The sequence below is a fragment of the Molossus molossus genome, unplaced genomic scaffold (assembly GCF_014108415.1).
Source record: "Molossus molossus isolate mMolMol1 unplaced genomic scaffold, mMolMol1.p scaffold_m16_p_22, whole genome shotgun sequence".
NCBI lineage: Eukaryota > Metazoa > Chordata > Mammalia > Chiroptera > Molossidae > Molossus > Molossus molossus.
Window position 1 is genome coordinate 21,718,739 of NW_023425358.1, and position 19,202 is coordinate 21,737,940.

At 53.4% G+C, this 19,202-nt stretch overlaps 3 protein-coding genes across 9 annotated transcripts in view; 1 reads left to right on the top strand and 2 right to left on the bottom strand.

The window, feature by feature from the left end:
• The window catches only part of EWSR1 (EWS RNA binding protein 1), a 29,575-nt gene extending 25,455 nt beyond the window's left edge, over positions 1-4,120 (bottom strand). For 2 of the 3 annotated variants that reach the window (XM_036276419.1, XM_036276420.1), the window contains exon 1: positions 3,879-3,955. In XM_036276419.1, the coding sequence (XP_036132312.1) occupies positions 3,879-3,891 (13 nt within the window). In that variant the 5' untranslated portion in view covers positions 3,892-3,955. Of the gene's footprint in view, positions 1-3,878 lie in introns of all 3 variants that reach the window. The other variant, XM_036276421.1, reaches the window with a different exon arrangement.
• Positions 4,121-4,376: 256 nt separating this feature from the next.
• On the top strand, positions 4,377-9,998 carry RHBDD3 (rhomboid domain containing 3). 2 transcript variants are annotated; one of them, XM_036276438.1, is made up of 7 exons: positions 4,377-4,481; positions 4,644-4,892; positions 6,619-6,808; positions 7,477-7,860; positions 8,815-8,974; positions 9,061-9,348; positions 9,431-9,998. In XM_036276438.1, the coding sequence occupies exons 2-7, from the start codon at positions 4,821-4,823 to the stop codon at positions 9,645-9,647; spliced, it is 1,311 nt and encodes a 436-aa protein (XP_036132331.1). In that variant the 5' UTR covers positions 4,377-4,481; positions 4,644-4,820; the 3' UTR covers positions 9,648-9,998. The 2 variants fall into 2 exon arrangements, with proteins under 2 accessions (XP_036132331.1, XP_036132332.1); XM_036276439.1 differs by having other exon boundaries at positions 4,644-4,782.
• A 1,452-nt stretch (positions 9,999-11,450) lies between these two features.
• The window catches only part of EMID1 (EMI domain containing 1), a 38,738-nt gene continuing 30,986 nt past the window's right edge, over positions 11,451-19,202 (bottom strand). For 2 of the 4 annotated variants that reach the window (XM_036276435.1, XM_036276436.1), the window contains exons 14-15: positions 16,064-16,148; positions 11,451-11,788 (exon numbers count right to left, since the gene is read on the bottom strand). In XM_036276435.1, coding sequence (XP_036132328.1) covers positions 11,664-11,788; positions 16,064-16,148 — 210 coding nt within the window. In that variant the 3' untranslated portion in view covers positions 11,451-11,663. Of the gene's footprint in view, positions 11,789-15,071; positions 15,163-16,063; positions 16,149-19,202 lie in introns of all 4 variants that reach the window. The other 2 variants (XM_036276433.1, XM_036276434.1) reach the window with 2 other exon arrangements.

Here is a 19,202-nt window from a genome sequence, read left to right on the forward strand (position 1 = left end):
ACTCAAAAGCTAGAATATTATAAATCCCAGCAAAGTGGAGTTAAGGTAGAATCCTGATAATTAGCAGAGAAAGCATTTAATTGTTTGGGGAACAATTTAGTTTTAGGTAAAATCATCTTTTTTAAAACTCAAAATGATTTCATCTTAAAAAAAAAAAGCCACATTTTGCCCTGGTCCGTTTGGCTCAGTGGTTAGAGAGTCAGTCCAAGGACCAGAGTCATGGGTTTGATTCCGGTCAAGGGCATGAACCTCAGCTGTGGTTTGTCCCGACTGCTGGAGGTAACCAGTAGATGTTTGTCCCTCCCTCCCTCCCTCCCTCCCTCCCTCCCTCCCTCCTTCCTTCCTTCCTTCTCTAGGTGAATATAAACAGAAAATTGTCCTCATTTGAGGATTAAAAAAAGAAGAAAAGCCACATTTTTTTCCCGCCCCTCTCTTTTTTTTCTAAGTAAAACTTCCTTTAATATTCCTTTTCATATGAAATTTACAAAAGGGACTAAAAATTCTGGCCCAGTAATGTGTCTACAAGTAGTGAAAACAAAGAGAAAATAAAATGATTCAGAAGTTTTCACAGCACTACTGAACTAAACATATGCATTTTAAATTTTTTTAAAATCCTCATCTGAGGATATTTTTATATTTATCACCAGATGGGGGGGGGGGGCATTAATGTGAGAGACACATCAATGGGTTGCCTTCCGAACAACCAGACCAGGGCTAGGGACGAACGGCAATCAAGGCATGTATGTACCCTTGACTAGAATCAAACCCGCGACTCTTTGATCCGCGGGCTGATGCTCCAACCGCTGAGCCAAATCAGCCAGGGTAACATATGTATGTATTTTAAAGTTAATTATTATTATTTTTTTTATCCTCACCCAAGTACATTTTTGCAATTATCTTCAGATAGAGTGAGAGGCAGAGAGGGAAAGAGAGAGAGAAACATCGATGTGAGAGAGACACATAGACTGGTTGCCACACACACGACCCCAACTGGGGCTGGGGACAAACTGCAACCAAGGTACGTGCCCTCAGCAGGAATTGAACCCAGGCCTCTCTGGTCCGCGGGCCGATGTTCTAACCGCTGAACCAAACCAGCCAGGGCCTAAAATAATTATTTAAAAAAATTCTTCCCAACTCTTTGCTCTCCACAAGAAATACATATCTTGTTCGAAGACAGTACTGCCATTAGGGCCAAACAAAAGGGTCTTTTTTATTCTATTTAGAAAATAGTCCCCCATATGAAAAACATTTTGACATGGCAGTTCTTCATGGAGTTGTTTTTACCTCTACTCCATCCAAAGTCTGCCTCACAGTCCATCTGGCCCAAGAGCATTCTGATGAATCCATCTCTTTTAAGTTGGCTCATCTTTCTACCTCTATAATTTGACTTTCTTTCCTCTGTCTACCCTCAACCCAGAACCCTGAATCATCAACATCAAATCAACTGCCCAAAGGCTATGAATTGATTTGCTCAGAAGGACCTTAAGGCAGTTGAAGGTTTAAACCTTAAGACATTTCCTGTAGCGCTCAAGCTGCACTCTTGATATGGCAAATAAAAAGTAAATGCAAATCACTTCTTCCATGTGGTATTCACAAAATAAATACACCAAGACACATCAAAAAATTGAATATTTCAACCTACATTTTGCTGAGGTTTCTGAGTGAGAAATGATACTAAATGGCTGACATCTAACTTCAATGCTTGCAAGAGGACTTTTATACAAGAACGGTTATGTAAAACATAAAATTGGCAAAGCTGATATGTAACAACCGATGTTCTCAGATCAGTGTGAAACCAGATGCTTTAGCCCCATATTGGTAGTCTAAGGGAGGTAGCAAATTTGTTCACAAGAAGTTATTTACCTACATCACACAAACATTTTACGGTCTCAATAATGCCAGTCACACACTGGTCAGATTATTTACCAATCAGTATGTTTTGTTTTTTAACTCCCAAATATGCAGTTGAAGACTTCACTAAAAATGGATGGGTTGAGAAGGGGCTGTCTGTGATCCAGTTGGGCCTTTAGTGTGCAATGCTGTATTTCTTGGTCTGACCGGTAGTTAATTGGGAGTTTGCACTGTAATTCTTTGTTAAAATGGACACATACTATACTTTTCTAATATATAACATACGTGAGGAGAAAAAACATCTAACATTATCCAAGGCAATGACTTTTAGATACTTTATTGTGGTCACTACCCAAACTGTAGAGATTTAGAGATTCAGACTACATAATGAGCGAAAATAAGTATGGGACAATTTTGTGGGAGTCAAAATACTTTGCTTAGAAGTCAGAAGGGCTCTTACAAGGTCTAGCTTACCTCCTTTAATTGGAAGAAAAGGAAGCCAAAATTCAGGTAGTTATGTGACCCCTCAAAGGTCCCCTGCCAGGTCCACTACTGTGTCTACATAAACAGCAATTGGAATTCTAATATACTACATGGTGGGTAGCAATAAAGAGACGGAACAAAGTAGACCAAAAAACTGGCATATCTAGGCACACAATCTTTTCCAGGGGTACCCAGTACCGTGGCCCCAATAGCCAGCAATTTACCTGCTTGATCACTGACCACACAATTGGGAAGAGTTATCAAACCGTCTTTAAATTGCTGGGTTTTGGACTCTTTTAAATTATAACTCGGAAGAACCCAAAGCGTTTTCCGTCTTTCTCTTGTCTTGACCCACGGCTTTTAAGGCCTGGAATTAGGCCGCTTAAGAACACCGCCTACCAATAACCTCAGGTTAGTGCAGGAACTGGAGGCAAACCGCAGGTCATGTTTAGGCTACACTCTTTGCATTAGGGACCACCCCAGACAACACATTCGAGCTCCTACCCCGGAGCTTTCTTTCCCAGTCCAGTCTCCTTCCCTCTCCTGTATCACTCCACAAAAATTAACAAGCCTGTCCGCTTAATTTAGGCAAATACACGTGTGAGATGACTACTTAAGCATAATTCAAACGCCAACTCTGGTCTTTTGTTTCTCTTAGGTCAAAGAGACCAGACATTTCTTTCGGTAGAGCCCCGCGACCCGGGCTGGTCTTATACAACGGGATTTCCCTCGGCGTTTGCTGAAAAATTGCCCTGGGAAACTACTTGATTGCTTTTTGGGGCAGAATGGAGGTGGGGTTAATGGTAAAAACGAAGAAGCCAGAGGGAACAGCCGATTGGGGGGGGCTCTCAAGAGGGGGGCTCAGCCCGTATAAAGCCCGGTCGGGCAGAAGTTGGGCTTGGGGCTGGAACTCGCCAAGGGGACAGCAGCTAGGCGGCACCGGCCGCCCCAGCCGCCCGGGCCTTAGGGATGACGGGGCTCTCGCTCATAGGTCGGCGCCCCTCGGCTCACAAATCCGCTGGCCTTTTTTGTTTATTTGCTTTCCCCCCGGGCTTCTAGGTGAGGCAGAATTGCCCGAGGGTTTAGGCCGCCTCCCTGGAAACGTGGAGAAGAGTCAGAGGCAGCATGGTCGCGGCTTTTCGAGCCGACGTCGGCTCTCCCACCCTCCAGTTTCGGGGTGCCAGGCTCTAGGCCTGGCCGACCCCCCCACGCGGGGCCCCGGAGGCCGCAGGCCCCGCCCACGTGGCGGGCGGCCCCGAGCGCGGATCCCGACGGCCGCCACACAATGGAGGCCACCGGAGACCCCGCGCACCCCGCCGCCGCGAGCCCCCCGCGCGGCAGAGGCACTGGAAGGTTCCAGAAGCGGCCTGCCAGATGGGGGAGGGGAGGGAAACGCGGACCCTCGAGCTCGTCGGGCCGCGGCGGGTACTTCAAACCCTTCTAAGAAACTCTATTCAGTCGTCCCGACCACCCCCAAAGACGAGCAGCCCCCGATTTGGGCGTCCTGGCCGTCGCTGGCGCGGCCGCATTTTCCCCACACTCACCCGTGGACGCCATTTTCTCTCCTTCCTTCTCGTTCTCTCAACGTCCGTCTCCCTCTCCCTTTCCCCCTAGACGCCGCACTGCGCAGGCGCAAAAGCCGCAACCTCGGGTGCTACCATCGGGACAAGCCACGGGGGTGGAGGAAGAAGGGATGAACCATAGCTTCCTCGTTTTCCCGCCCGCAACTCTTGCCCCAATCCTCTCCAAAAAGCGCCGGCCGTGACGCGCTGGCCAAAATAGCACCGAAGGAACGAGAACGGCGGATGAGCGGGTCTTGGTATTAAGGCGGAGTGATTCGCCGCACGAGGCTAAATTGGCCTAAGTGGTCACGTCCGCTGGCTCTAGGGACCGTCTCTGAAGAGTCTGCCTTGAAGGGAAACGGAGGCCGGAGGGAGGGCTGGGGGAAGGGACCTGGGCCTAGAACAACTGCTGACTAATTCACGGACGGCGGGGGAGGGGTTGGCGCGCCGGCCGGTCGGCGGGGGTCACGCGCCTGAGTACCGGCAGAATGGGGTTAGGGCGCTCCGGCCTCGGCGGGAAGCTGAGTCCCTACTCCCAGCCGGGGGCCCCGCCCGGCCTTCGCGGGGCGGGGGGCGCGCTCCGCAGTGAGTACCCCGGACACGTGGCCCGGGCCGGCGGGGGCGGGGGCCAAGGCGGGTGGGCTGGATGGGAGGCCCCGAACGTAGCGCCTGAACCCGAGAGCCCCACCCAGTAACGGTCGAGGAGAATGCCCTTTAATCATTCCTCATCTAACCTTGTTTTTACAGAAGGGGAAACTGAGGCCGAAGCAATTTGGGTATTTTTCTCAAAGTCACAAAGCTGAGTCCGACCCACACCTTGGGACCCCTACTCTCCATCACCCGGAAGAATCTTCCTTCCCATTCTGTTCTCAGGCTTCCCAGTAAGGTAGGCAGGGCCTGATGGTGCATAGCCCCATTTTATAGATGAAGAGACTGCCCCGAGGGTTCAAGCCCCAGTTCTGTTTGTCCGTGGGGAAGCCCTTCACCCTGACTAAGGTACCCAGGGCGCGCGGGGGGCGGGGAGGTGTGAAGGTGCAGGAGGAGGCTTGCAGTGGATGCCTTGGCTCTGGGCAAGGGTGGCACCTCTGCCTTCATGGACTCAAACTTAAACCCAGTCTCACACAACCCTCTCAGCGGGATGTGGTGCCAAGACAGTGCCTTTCTTTCAGTGAACACATGTAAAACACCAGCTATGTGTGAGCAGGAACTTGGGGATGAGTAATCAGAATGACACCACCTGATCTGCCAAAGAGAAAGACAGGCCAAGCTGTGCCCATTCGATAGGATAAGATCCATGATGTGGGGGCCAGAAAAGGGAATGGGGACATTTGAGCTGGGCTTCAAGGGGTGCAGAGGAGTTTGTCTGCTGAATATGGAAGCAGAGGAGCTTTCTACATTTTTCCTGCAGGAAACTGTCCGGTGGGTTTTGATGCTGAGGATGCCCTTGACAAAGGAGCAGATGAGGCGGCCTTCTCTCTTTGGGATTTTGCTTTCTGCCCTATGAAATCAGTTTAGTGGGACTCCTGAGACACACAGACCTGGCCAGGGGTGAGGGGTTCCAGCAGGGCCTGGAGGACAGGAGAAAAAGCCTTGTCAGGAGGCCAGGGAATGGGCATGTTTGAAGGCAGACTAGCAGGGTTGGAGCAGCTGCCTCCACGTTGAGGCCTCCCCTTGTTGGGGCAGTTAGTGGCTACATCTGCCTCCCACAATTAGCCAGGATGGCCAAGAGTTATAGGCTGCCTTAGTAATTATTTTTTCTCATCCTATGAGGAAATAATTTTTTTTTTTTAATAATTTTTTTCTTTATTGATTTTAGAGAGGAAGGGAGAGGGGGAGAGAGAAAGAGAAACATCATGAGAGAGAACATTGATTGGCCGCCTCCTGCATGCCCCTGTTGGGGGTCATCCTGCAACCTGGGCATGTGCCCTGATGGGGAATCAAACAGGTGACCTTTTGGGTACACAGGTGGATGTTCAACCACTGAGCCACACTGGCTGGGCGAAAGGATTTTCTTAATCCCCATTTTACAGAAGAGGAAAGAGAGGCTCAGATTGCAAAACTTGCCCAGGGATACACTACAGGAAGAAGTGTGGATACTGGAACGTTCCTGTGAAAAGGGGGACGAGGGCCAGAGGGGCTGTGTTTAGGGTTTTGTGGAAGGGAATGTCTCAGTCCAGGGTCACTTTGTATGCACTCAGGGTGTGGGGTCCTGCTGCCCTTCCTCAAATCTTCTGCCCCACCCCCTCCCTAATCTGCCTGCCCATTGGCTGGTCTCTACCCTTTGTTCTAGGACAGCTGAGGCCATCTGGAGGTCTAAGGCTGGGCACAATGGAGGGGAAGAGGGAGGAAGGTAGTAGCTGGAGGGAAGCAGAGGAAAGCTGGAGATGGCCCTGAATTTGCCCTGGGAGACTGTATCTCTTGAGTCCAGGGCCCCAGTTCAATTTTCCTGGCCCTGTGCCTCCCATCCCAGTCTCTTCTTCAGGGCCCATCAGTGCTCAGGGCCGTTTTGACCTGGCTCCTCCCCGTCCTCACATACAGGCCAGTGGACTGACAAGAAGGCTAAACTCAGTGTTTAGGATCCACTCCTCTATGGCCAAGTTGCTGGGCCTGTCTCTCCAGCCTCAGTTCCTACTTCTGTAAAATGTAGATGTTGGTAGGATAATTGAAATGAAGTCAGATAAAAGCTGCAATAATAACTGTTATTGTTTTCCTTTACCCATAGCACACAGCCCCAAGACTGCCCTTGACCACCTTCAGCCAAGCTATGTATGACAGAGGCCCCCCTGGCCTACTGTCCCCAGCACTGCCTCTTGCCTCCTCAGTCCTGATGCTGCTAATGAGCAGTCTGTGGCTGGTGGGGGCAGGTCCCAACCTTGCCCTGGCCCCGGAACTGCTGCTGGATCCCTGGCAGGGTGAGGGCTGGCTGCATGGGCCTCGGAGGAGGCAGGAGACTTGCTATGGGGCCTGAGACCAGTTGGCAGGAGTGGCATGCCTCTTGCAGTGGTCAGGCAGGGATAGGACCTAGTGCCCTGGGGATGGTCAACCTTGGATGGGAGCATGCCCAGCTCATCCATAGCCAAGGAGGGCAGAGGAACCAGCAGAGGGATGGGAGCCTATGAGTAGGAATTCTTTTCAAAAGGCTTCCCGTTCTGATGGCTTGCCTTTGAAGTGTGAACTGAGGCTTTCACCTAAGCACGGAAATGGGGGAGAGGTGTTGGGAGCTTGAGGAGTGACCCCAGCTGAATGCCTGTTTCCCAATAATAGCAGCTTCCATTTATATTTGAGGACCCCAAATGATGCTCACAGAGGTTATATGACTCATCCATAGTTGGTTGCTCTTGAGAAGCCTAAGTGGTAGGTCTGGCTTGTTCTGTTTAATACAGCAGGGGAGCAGCCATGGTGTTTGGAAGCCCTTGGTTCCCTCTTTGAGTGATTGCTGGCAGTAGGCAGACTTTGGCTCCTGGGGAGGGGAGGCAGGCTTAGGGGGTGGCCCTGAGAGGGTAATTCCCAACCTGGCACACCTGGGGCAGCCTTAGGGGTTGGGGCTACTAACCTGGCACATAAACCCGTTCTCTCCCAGCACATCGGCTGCTGACCCATGCTCTGGGCCACACGGCTCTACCCAGCCTACTCCTGAGTCTGCTGCTCCTGCCTGTGCTCGGCTGGCAGCAGGAGTGCCACCTGGGCACACTGCGGTTCCTGCATGCCTCCACTCTGCTCGCCCTGGTTGCCGGGCTAATGGCTGTGCTGCTGGCAGGCCTCGGGATGTCCGCTGCAGCCGGTGGCTGCGGGTACATGCCTGTCCACCTGGCCATGCTGGCAGGGCAGGGTTACCGCCCTAGAGGGCTCCATGGGGCACTGCCACCGTGGCTATTCCCATGGTTGCTGCTTGCCCTGACATCACTGCTCACCTCCGAGCCACCTTTCCTACAGCTCTTCTGTGGCCTCCTTGCTGGCCTGGCCTGTATCCTTTGCCTGGACCCTGGGCCTATGTGGATGTGTGGGGTTGTGGTTGGGCCCCCAGGGTACGTGGGAAGGAACAGGCACAAGTGGGTCAGGCTCAACAATGCCAGAAAGCTGTGCACACACATTTCCAGGAGTATTTCCGAGTCCACCTTTAGCCAGGCTCTGGGCTGTGGCTTAAGGGCTCGTGGCCAGGTGGAGGTGCCAATTACAATTTAAAGGGGGAATTCAGGAGGACTGAGGTGGCCCAAGGAGGCACTTTACCTGGACCTCCCCAGTGGAGGTGGCATCGAAGCTGAGACATGCAGGATGAGGAGTTCAGGTAAAGAGAAGTTAAAAAGGAGAGGGTGGCCAGGCAGAGGGCACAGCAAGTGCAAAGGCCAGGGGTGAGGGTGAGCTGGACTCTGGGCACCGAAAGGGGGAACCACCTGTGGCCCATGGTGCATGTGCAATAAACACAGGCTTTTGTTTCACAGATACTTGATGCCTGTTGGGGAAAACAGTGCCATCAGAACAGTGGACACAGGCAGACCCCCTACAGTTGTTTAGGATTAGGGACACTAGCTGCTGAATCCTGGAGAGAGGAGCATATTGCTCTGGCTGAGGGTGATAGGGGGTTGTATTAATGGGGCCAAGAGTCTGCCTTGATACTGAGCAGGAAGGTAAGGCTCTGGGCATGGAGTGGGGCAGCAGTGGTTGAAATGGGATAAGACAGGTGTTTTGGGTGATGCACAATCCAACTCCATTTCTTACTGACTGAGTAGCTTCAGGCTGTTCCTTTTCCTCTCTGAACTTCCATTGCTGACTGGGTTGATGACACATCCCTTGCAGTGCTATAGTGAGGAGACATGAGGGAATGCCCATCATATACTTGGCACAGGGCCTGGCAGGCAGTGGGCTCACTCCTGGCTAGTTTTGGTTTTCCTTGACCAGCCGCCCTGCCCCGGGCAGGCAGACGCAGCCGGGGCCTTCCGATGGCTGGAGCTCTCCGAGCGGCAGCTGCAGGCGCTGCAGGAGGGCTGCTTGTGCAGGGTACTGGCGGGATGCTGGCCACTCAGGCTCCTTCCCACCCCAGGCAGTGTGGCTGAGCTGCCTGTCACCCTTCCTGGAGTGAGGTGAGGGTAATGCCAAGGACACCGACCCTGGTGGAAGCTGTGGCAGTGGCTGGCAGTTAGGCCCTCTTCTGCTTCTGCCTCTGCAGGCTTTCCACACCTGGACCTCCTTACGTGGCCTCCTCTAGTCTCTGGTCCCACAGTGAAGGCTCAACTCTGTTCCCACTAGGCTCGGGGCCTGTGCAGCCGACCTGGGAGGGCTCCTCAGAGGTTGACCTGGCCTACACCGGGCCCAGCTTCCCCTCAGGGACCCCACTGTGGGCAGCCTTAGATGAGCAGATGCTGCAGAAGGGGATCCAGGCTTCAGTCCTTGAGGGGCCAGCCCAGGTTCCCAAGAGCCCACTATGGCTGCCCAAGTCCTCTGTCTCCTCTCTACGGTAGGGCAAGGTGGGCAGGGGTGGGGGTCCCCTGGTGGGGCTGGCGGTGAACCTGACACTCTCTGTCCCCTCCATCTCGCAGGCTGCAGCAGCTGGAGCGCATGGGCTTCCCCATGGAGCAGGCAGTGGTGGCACTAGCAGCCACAGGGCACGTGGAGGGTGCTGTGTCACTTCTGGTTGGCGGGGAAGTGGGCACTGAGGTCCTAGTGACTCAGGGGAGGGGGGGGCCTGCCCACCCTGAGGGCCTGGGCCCTCCTAGCACAGGCAGGCCCTCAGGTGACAAGAGTCCTGGCCTATGAGTGGGCAGTCTGAGTCCCAGCCCTGTGTACTAAGCCACAGTGGGTGCAGGAGAAGCCCCTCCAGCACCCTGCCCTGGTACTGTTTAGAATAAAAACCAGTTCACTTTTCAACCTGGACCTCCTTGGGGGCAGCAGTTGTATCTGATTCTTCTGTGTTGGCATCAGGGGATGAATGAATGAACAGTGAATGAACAGCCAATTTGTAGGAGAGCGGCTCCCTGATGTCCAGACGCAGTGTTACTGTTCCAGGAAGTTATGTCCTCTACCTTGGGTCTTTGCTGGGCTGGACCCCTGTTGAGGAGCATTCTTCTTCTTTTTTTTAAAATTTTGTTTCCTTTATTGATTTTAGGGAGAGAGAGAAACATCAATGAAAGAGAACATTGATTGGCCACCCCCTGCATGCCCTGCAATGGGGATCGGGCCTACAACCTGGGCATGTGTCCTGACCAGGAATCGAACTGGTGACCTCTTGGTGCATGGGTCAGTGCTCAGCCACTGAACCACACCAGCCAGACTGCTGAGGAGCATTCTTAATCACCTGTTTCCCAGCTAATTTTTACCCATCTGGTCTCAGCTTACACAGAGACTCCTCCAGGAAGCCTGCCTTCCTTCCCAGGAATACCATCCCTCCACTGCCCAGTCCTCAGGGTACTCACTAGGGGCCAATTCAGTCAGTCTCCTAGGCCTGGCCTGGAGCAGGCTAGGAGGCTGGTGGTTGTGCACTGCTGGGCCTGTGGGCAGGAAGTGATGGGTGGGGTGCTGTGGGGGAGAGGCTTCCTCAGCGTGGAAGCAGGAGCTCCTCCCTCCTGGCCCCTCTCAGTCCTTGTCCCTTCCCAGGGAGGGGAGGTACAGACAGCTAAGGGCAGAGGGTTGGGCGTGGTGTGAGTTTCGGATGGACTGAGGGGAAGGGTGGTGCAGGGGATTACCTGTCCTGGAGCAGTCTACACTCTGCTTACCTGGAGACTAACCCTGCTGTTGGTCACCATTTCCTTAGTTGTGCAAACAGGCTCAGGAGAAGCTGCTGGAACCTACTCTAGAAGCTGCCCTCAGGTTTGGCAGCTTCTTGCTCCCCTGACCTCTCAGAAGCCACAGCCATTGCTGGACACCTGGCCAGGGCATGGGGGTGGCCTGAGCCTCTGTTGTGCTTATCTACCCGGCTGCCCAAGTGGAGGCCAGGGGAGCACTGGCCCCCTGGCCCCCCGGCCTCGCGCAGGCCAGCCTCAAACCTGCTTTGCAGGCAAGCAGTGACGGCCACTGAGAAGAGGCCCCTGGCCTTGCCCTGCTGCCGCCCATCGAAGACACACTAAGACCAGGCTGGGGTGGAATCAGGCTAAGGGTCTTTATTGGCTGGTAGACACCTATCTCCTGGTGTCTGTCACAAGCTTTGTGGGAGCAGGTGGCTCCTCCCTTTCCATGCCCCCACCCCTGACCTGGGACATGGGGGTAGCTTGGGGCTCCAGGGACAGAACTGAGTCAAGGAGTCCTCAACACCCTGTCAGCTCAGGCAGCTTGACCTCGGGGTTGGGGACCCAGCACCAGAAATGAGAGGGACATGGGGGGCTCCTCTGAGGTTTGATGGGGAGGAAGGGAGGTGAGACTGCCCTCCCTCATCATCCTTGCAGGTGCTGAGGGCAGGGCAGACCTCAGCTCCCTCAGTGCCTACAGGCCTGGATGCCTGGGCAGCTGATGGGAAGACAGAAACCCTGAACCTGTCCCCCCTTCCCTGCAGGCCTGCATCACCCCATTTCACACAGGGACACAGGCCCAAGGCCCCGAGCAAGGCCCCACCTCCCACGTGGGCCACCTCTCTCTCAGGCCCCAGTCCCTGCTCAGCCTCATATGTGGCAGACGTGCTTGGGATGCCAGGACCTAGACCTGCTTACTCCAAAGGCCTAGGTGGCAGAGGGACCCTGAGGACAATAATAAATATGGACGGGCGGTCCCTGGAGGCAGCTGGCCAGCTCCAGGCTGGGAAGGGAAGCCTGGCCTGGCCCACCCAAGGGGCCGCCACAGCCCTCAGCCTCTCTCGTTGTGGCTCCTGGGGACCACGATCCGGTAGTTGGTTGTGTGTCCTCCCCTCTTGCCCCGAAGGAGGTTGGGGGTGCCCATGCCAGCAGGGCCTGCCCCTGACCCCTCTGGTTCTGCCGGAGGGAAGGAGAGAGGCTGGGTTAGTGAGGTCTGTGTGAGGCACCCCCCCTACCCTTGGCCCGGGGGGGGGGGGGCGGACGGACTGGGCACTCAGCCAGGTGTATTCTGCCCTGGCATCCAGGAAGCAGAGCTATAGGAAAAAAAGGGTGTCTACAAACTGGTTAGTGTTCCCCCCTCCTGAGGAGTTACCAGGCCCCACCCAATGAGAGCACTCAGGGCCTCCTTGATGGTGAGATAAATGAATCCACTATGTTCCTAAAATGCTTAGTTTGTAGGGAGTGCTCCATAGAAAATACAGATCTTTTTTTCTTTCCTACATTTTGGGATGAAGGTATGCCCTGAATCATCCCCATTTCACAGCTGGATAAACTAAGGTAAGGAACAGGCTCAATTTTCCTCTCCTTTGATTAAGCCACTTATGGTGGGGAAGTGTTTAGGAAGGCCAGGCTCTGTCATTGACCCACTTTGTGGCTCTGGGCAAACAGGACCTGTCAGGGTCTCCGTTGTCTCATCTCCAAAACCAGGGGGACAGTTCCAGATGTACTCTGAGGTCCTAACCAACTCCCATATTGAAGTCAATTCCAATTTGATATGGTGAGATATGCCCCGGCCTGGAAATGTGCTGGATCCCAAGAATGAAAAGAGTAATTGGCATTCTTGCTACCTAAAAACCTTCTACTCATCCTTCAAAATGCAGAGCATGACCTACCTCCTCTAGGAAGCCTTCTGTGACTATCACTTCAGTCCCTCTCAAAGCTAAATGAGCAGATCAGCTGGGTCAGAAGGATGCCCCAGGATGGAAGACTTGGCTAAACCTCTACAACCCTGTTCACAGGAGACACTTGGCCTGTGGTGAACACCAGCTTCTCACTGAGGGCACTGCCAAGAGAGTGGGCTAGACCCTCATGATCCCCCAGCTTCTCATACACTTTTGGACCGAAATTTGGGGACCCTGAGGCAAATAAGGGGCACTGGGGAGGGAACACAGAAGGGAAGCAGAGATCAGGCTCCACCACAAGCTAAGGCCAAGTCCTGGCCCCACCATGTCCCAGTTATGTGGCCTTGGGTAAGTCACAGACCTTTGAGCCTCATTTGGAATGTGGGGGTAACACTGCTGTTGTCACACCCTTGCTGTGTTTTAACATAACCGGGAGTGGAAAGTGTTTTTCACAGTACATGCTCGATTATTATGGTTACTAGGATGGTGAACTTTTGACCCAGGTCTCCTGCAGTTCTGCTCACTGAGTTGGTCACGAGATGCTGTTCTGAAATAATCAAATTCAGGGCCCTGGTTTCCTCTGGGCCCCACTCAATGCCTAGTGGAGCAGAGGTGTCAGTGAACCTTTGCCAATGGAGCCAAAAGAGCCAGGGCTTTAGACGACAGACCTAGGATGGACCCCTGAGGGAGTCCCATGAGCCCGCTGAACCTCTCTTCATCTGTGAAACAAGCATGGTATCTGTTGCCCACCTAGCAATCTTATTGTAAGGACTGGAGATGATTGTAAATCCTCCAGCCCAGGTGAGCTGGATGTGTGACAGCTGTTACTATTGTCATTATGGATTATATCCTAAACATGAGTCCCCCATCTGGGTCTTTAGTTAGCACCTGCTGGGCCAGTGGGGATGATTCCATCTCGTCTGCTCCTCTCCTCCCACTACACCCTTCCAGGCCCACAACCAGAGCTGGCTTATGGGATCTCTCTTCTAGACTCGTGACCACAGAGAGTAGGCGCAGGCCTTCCTAAGTGACTAGCACTTCCTCCCTGGCCTGCTGGAGACAGAGCTGGCTGAGGGAGGGCGGGGCACAGATCCCAGGCCAGTGTGTCCCTTCTGGTTCTTGCCTCGATCTTCCTGAGAGGAGGTGGGGAATACCTGAAAAGGTGTTGCAAGCCTGGGATTAGGTCCTTGGTCCCTCCTCTAAGAGGGAAGGAGGCCTGGGAGATGGTCGGTTATGTTTCTAGAAGTTAGGAAAGCCATGTGGTATGGCAAGAGAAGCTTTGGAAGCAGACTACACACACATCTTCCAACCTCCAGTCCTTTGCCCATGCAGGACTCTGTGAGGGCTGCCCTTCCCACCTTCTCCTGGTGCACTTGCAAGGATCTTCCGCGACCTAACACAAGTGTCCCGTCTTCCATGAAGCCTTCTCCACCCACCCACCCCCTGGTGAGAAGTGACTGTTCCTCACCCACATCCTTTGGTGCTCCTGTCCCCCTGGCCCTCACCCCTATAGATACTATGGATCCCCTGCCACTCACGGGCAGCTACCCAAGGCAGGAACCCTGGGGGTCTGCTAAGTGCCTGCCCAGACCTGGCATTCAGTAGGTGTACCCTACAGTTTTGCTGAATGAAGGCTTGGCTTTAGCCTTAGCCCTCTTTTGCTTTGGGGGGGCTCAGTTCCCCCATTTGTAAGAGAGATGGGAGGTTGGGCATGATGCTCGAGACCTGTGTGTACTGATGTGCTAGGACCAGGTTGTGAGATGGGTGAAAAAGGATGATTGTTGGGGCCTCTTAGCAGGTAGGTGAGGAAAGGGGCTCAGACCTGAGGCCAGCTGATCCCTGCCTCTCTCCAGGGCCAGACAGACTCCAGTTTAACATGGAGAGACCTCCTTAGCCCCACCTTGATGAACCAGGCACAGGGAGAGGTATCTAAACTCCTCCTGTGCTTCCCCGACTTGCCTTTGAGGACCTTCTCAAATTGGGTCTTGCCAAATCCTGTAGCCAAAGAATTCACCCCTCAGAAATCTTATGGGACAATCCCTCTAGGCTCCCTCTGGCTTCTTGGCTATTGCCCACACTGTTCTGCTATCTGTTCACTTGCCCCTGATCCTTGCCCTTCAGGGCTCCATTTAACCAACACCTCCTCTGGGAAGCCCTCCGAGATGCCCTCCCTGCCACCCCACCCAGACTGGATCAGGGGCACTTCTGTGCTTTCACAGGTGCCTGCACTCACTCCATCGTGTATTCCTCACCTTGGGTTTAATGGCCCGTTCCAGGGCTCCCCTTGCACTCCCACAGTCAAAGCTCCATGAAAGCAGGACTATGTTTGTCTTATCTGTTGGAGCCTGTGCCAGCAAGATGCCAGGCACAGAGGAGGTGCCCATTCACTCAAAGACTAGTTACCAGAGCCTTCTCTGTGCCAGGCACTGTCTGCTAGGTGGATGGAAGGATCAAAGAATGAATGTCCGCTGGCCTGGGTCCAGCATTGGGAGTCGCCTTCTGTGACCCCAGGCCCTTCCCAGGCCCTTCCTGGAAGGGGCTGCCCACCCTGCCGTTACCTGGCCAGATGATGGCTTCCAGCAGGGTGACCCGTCTGGCCAGGAGCTCCAGCTGAGCCTGCTGCTGCAGGAAGCTCTGTAAGCTAGGAGCCTGATGGGAGATCGAGAAGAGCAGACGGTGCGAGTCCGGCCTCTGAGGGCTGGGCCGGGGAGCCAAGGGTGGGGTGTATGGGCCAGGCACCAACTGGCTTCAAGGCAGAAGCCTGGGTGTGAGCCTCTAAGTGGGGACAGAGCTTGCCTGGCTCCTCAAGTGACCAGATGGATGATGAGTAGAGAACTGATGGCTAAATTCTGGGGGTGAGGGTCTCTCTCTGGCCCTAAAGGGACCCTCAGGGCAGGTTAGGAGGACCAGAGGGGAAACTGAAACTGTCATGGGGCTATCTGAGGCCAGGAAGGTCTGCCGTGAGAGCCTCTGGGGGCTTATGGGTAAGGGAGGATCAGAATTGGTGGGTAGATATTACCCAGAGTCCCCTGGGGCCTGAGCCTGGTTCTGTCACTCACAGTCCCCTGCATTTCTGAAGTCCAGCTCCATAACCTATCGTCCCTGTGGGCCTGGAAACTGGCTCTGTTACTCGTGATTCCCCTAGAGCTGAAGCCTGATTGAAGTCTGGATCCATTACCCATAATCCTCCTGTGGGCCTGGGCTCTGCTTTTATTATCCACAATCCCCTGCACTGTTGCAGTCTGGCTCTGTAACCCACAATCCCTGGCTGGTCTGGAGTTTGGCTTTACTGTGCATAATTTCTTCCAAACTCGAAATCTGTCACCTCTGGTTTTGCCTGCAGTCCTGGAAACCACATTACCCACAATACTTGGAGGCCCTGGTGCCTAGGGCCCCCTTCACCTGTGTAGGAGGGACCAGTCATTGAGGGGTAGGTGATCTTAGCCTCTCCAGCCTCATGACTGGGCCCAGGCAGCTGCACCCTGGAGGGCCTGGGGAAGGCTGGTGGGCAGGGGCTGGGCTGTCTGTCCGTCTGTCTGTCTCTACTCACCATAGAGCCCAATCATTGTTTCCAAGATTAAAACCCTCTCAGCTAAAATCTTCAAAGCCTCGCGTAGTTGGTGCAACCCCTCCCCCTGCGGAGGAAAGAGACAGATGCAGCCGTGAAGAGGGCAGGGGAGGGGGCCCTGCAAAGCCTGTTGGTGGCCCATGCCCCACCCTGGTCATGCACCTGCAGCCTGCACCACCTGCCACAGCCCAGGGCCCATGGACAGCTGGGACAAGACCAGGAGAGGACAGGAAGGGGACAGAGCAGGCAGAAGCAGCCCCCTCAATAAGTCCTGATGGATCCCAGCTGGCTGCTTTCGCCTCACACCCTTGCAAATCCTGTTGCACTGGAGACGAGGTGATGCCATTCCACGGGGGCAGTGGTGCTATCCCAGAGCCTGCCATGGAACCTGTCACGGGATGTGCCCTGGAAGCTGACACAGAGCCCCACTGCCCTATTTCTAATAGTCTTTAAACTGACACACTTTCTATTTACATCCATCAGTGGGATCAGCCTACTTACCAATATTCTTTCCATTCATGTCAAAATGAATATATACAAGTAAAATTAGAATATGTTTGAGTGGCATTGCTGTTGGGAAGCTGTGTTTAAAATGCTGGCAAAGCTGAGTTTCTGGCCCCAGTACCCTCCCCCCAACACTTCTCATTTTGGTCTCATCCCTCCCAGGCTCTGACTACTCCATGCCCATATTCTGCAGGTACTGGGGCCTGGCCCTCAGCCCCATCCTTTCTTCTAAGCAGAATCTCTAGCACCCAGGGACGAGGCAGCAGACCCATAGAGCCACAAATGTAGATGGTGGTACATTCACAAAAAGACAAAGTCAAGAGAGAAAAAAGGGCAAGGGACCCATTCAAGATGAAAGGAGATTAAAGACGTAACAACCAAATGTAATGTATGATTGGAAGTTAAAAAACAAAACAAAACAAAAAACAGCTATAAAAGGCATTTTGGGGACCACTGACAAAATGTGTATGTGTTATGTAGTAAATGGCATCATTTAGCCCGGCTGGAGTGGCTCAGTGGTTGAACATCGACCCATGCACCAAGAGGTCGCTGGTTCGATTCTCGGTCAGGGCACATGCCCAGGTTGTAGGCCAATCCCCAGTGAGGACATGCAGGAGGTGGCTGATCGATGTTCTTGCTCATCAATGTTTCTATCTCTCCCTCTCCCTTCCTCTCTCTCTAAAATCAATAAAGAAAGAAAAATAATAAAATAAATGGCATCATTTCACTGAATTAATGTCAACTTTCTTAGGTGTGAAAGTGGTATTGTGGCTCTTTGGGAGAATGTCCATAGTCTTTTGAGATACATGCTGATGTGTTAGGGGAGATGTGGATGAGGTATGAAACTTACTTTCAAATGGATTAGGAAAAATGTCTATAAATATATAAAGAGAGAAAGATAGAGCAAATGTGGCAAAATAGTCATTAGTTAGTCTAGAGGAAGGGGAGAAGAATATTCATTATACCAACATTTCTATGTATTTGAAATTTTTCAAAATAAAAATCTTGAGGAAAAATGTAAAAGATTCTGCTATTTGGATCTCCCCCCAAGATGGGGGACCTGCAGTTTGCACTGATGATATCCTAGCCCCCCCCCCCCCCAGCCTGGCCTGATGTCCAAGGTCTGTTGGACATCTCTACTCAGCCATAATTCCCAGTTCCAACCCCCTCAGTCTCTTGCCAGGATGACCATGACAGTCTTCTACCTAGTCTGTTTCTGCTTGTCCCATCCATTCTCCACACAGCAATAGAGGAGTCTTCTGCAAACAAAAATCTGACCACGACACTTTCCTGCTCATAACTATTACAATGACTTCCCACTGCCCATAAAACAAAGTTCAGATTCCTCATTATGGTCTCCTAAGTCCTGAAAGTCAGAAGTCCATTTGACTTCTGTTCTATCACACTCTGCCACTCCAAGTATTTGCACATGGTGCTCCTGCCCCTCTGCCTGAACACCTTTGGCCTTGTTAACGTATCTTTTAGGCCTCAGCATGGGCCTCCACCAAGAGGATGCTAAATCCTCCTCCATCACAGCTGAGTTCCCCCGTCCTAACGCTGCTGGTTACTAGTCCATTTCCCTGAACTCCACTGTGACCACCCTACGGGTGGGGACTGTGTCCAAATTGCATCTATGTCCTGGAGCCTGGCACCCACCAAGGAGATGCTTGGGGGAGTGTTAGCTGGTTCCCCAAGTCCTAGGAGCTGAAAAGCCTGGGCTTCAGTTCTTGCTCTGCCAACAATTTGCTCGGTGGAGCTGGGCCCCTGCTCTTCCTGTCTAAGAGGTATGAGCTTTGTTCTAGATAAGCTGGCTCAGCTCAGTCACTCCTTAGCAGTGCCTGCAGTGCACATGTATTACCACTTGGTGTCACTGCTGAGCCACAGCGGGGCCCGTGGCTCAGAAAGCTTGTTCTCTAAGTGGGGTTGGTAGGTAGAGTGCGTATAGGAGTCCTCAGTGCCCTTCCTACACCGGACCTAATTCCTACCTGCTCCCAACAGAACTGCTCCCCCAGCCTCCAAAGCTTCATGCAGCCCCCAGCCCAAAAGGCCCCCTCTCAGGCAAGCAGCAAGCAAGGACAGAAGTGCAGGTGGGTGAAGGGGAGGCAGGCGGATGGGTAGGGGCCCTGCTACCTCTTGGGGGCCCCTCCCACAGGTGGTCCCGAGATTGAGGCCTGATCTGGGATAGTTCAGGCATCTGTTCTCCTGCTGGGATCCCCACGCAGGGATGGGGCTGCTTAGCCTAACTCAGACTTCACCTGGCTCTCCCACCTTTCCTGGGCAGGGTGGAAAATGTTCTGGGAGAGGCCAGTAAAGGGGCTCAGGGGAGGCAGAGGGCTGGGCTCACAAAGGTCTACTTGACCCCCAGCCCAGCTCATGCCCATACTGGTAGTATGCTTAAGAGGCTCTGAAGCCACCATGGGGTGGTGGGGAGAGAGGTAGAATGGCAGCGAGGAGCTGGGAGAGGCTTGCCGGAAAGGTAGCAGGACCCCAGAAGTCACGGAAAGACATGGGGTTGGACTCGTGCAGGGTGGGGGACTCCCACGGCTGTATCCATCACTGACCCCACATTCAGGAGCAGAGAAGGCAAGGCAGGCGCTGGGTGCTTCCCGCGTCCTCA